Source organism: Saprolegnia diclina (assembly GCF_000281045.1).
Source record: "Saprolegnia diclina VS20 unplaced genomic scaffold supercont1.26, whole genome shotgun sequence".
NCBI lineage: Eukaryota > Oomycota > Saprolegniomycetes > Saprolegniales > Saprolegniaceae > Saprolegnia > Saprolegnia diclina.
Window position 1 is genome coordinate 60,056 of NW_008246093.1, and position 565 is coordinate 60,620.

Genomic DNA, 565 nt, shown 5'->3' on the forward strand with positions numbered 1-565 from the left:
TCACAGACGCCGACGACCGGCGGCAGCCCAATCGTCGTCATGAGGTCGCTTGGCGTCGAGCTCACAATGCCGTCCTTCGTCATCACAAACGCGTCCAGCGCCGTCTCGTTCTTGTTGGCAAACCAGTACACGTTCAGCGCGTCACGCGTCGCGACCATGCGCGTGGCGCCAAACGCACCGCTGTACGCCGCCGTCGACCACGCCGGCACGTCTTTGAGGCGTGTGCAGTCGTTGCCGTGGCCGCCAGCGCCCGTCGTAATGTAGACGACACCCTTCTTGGTGTCGATCTTGTTCTTGACGATCGGAGCTGTGCGCTCGTACGAGTGGACGTGGCCGGCAGCGACGATATCGACGCCGTACTTGACGTAGACGTCCTCCAACTTGGCCTGGTTGGCGCAGTGCGGCTGCGACGAGGCTTCAGCATCCGACGTCTTGTCGTACACGCCGGCCCAGCACTTTTCGGGGTCCGAGATCTCATAGCGCATTGCGTCGCACTGGCACTGGTGGCGATCCCACGAGTTGTAGTACGGGTTGTGCTTGAGTACAAGGACCCACGGCGTCTTCT

General features: G+C 62.1%; 1 protein-coding gene across 1 annotated transcript in view; it reads right to left on the reverse strand.

Annotated features, from left to right (window-relative positions):
* SDRG_08474 (hypothetical protein) overlaps positions 1–512 on the reverse strand; it is a gene marked incomplete at its 3' end in the record, with an annotated part of 782 nt that extends 270 nt beyond the window's left edge. Inside the window, exon 1 of the mRNA XM_008614363.1 lies at positions 9–512. Coding sequence (XP_008612585.1) covers positions 9–485 — 477 coding nt within the window. The 5' untranslated portion in view covers positions 486–512. The remainder of the gene's footprint in view (positions 1–8) is intronic.
* Between the last annotated feature and the right edge of the window lie 53 nt (positions 513–565).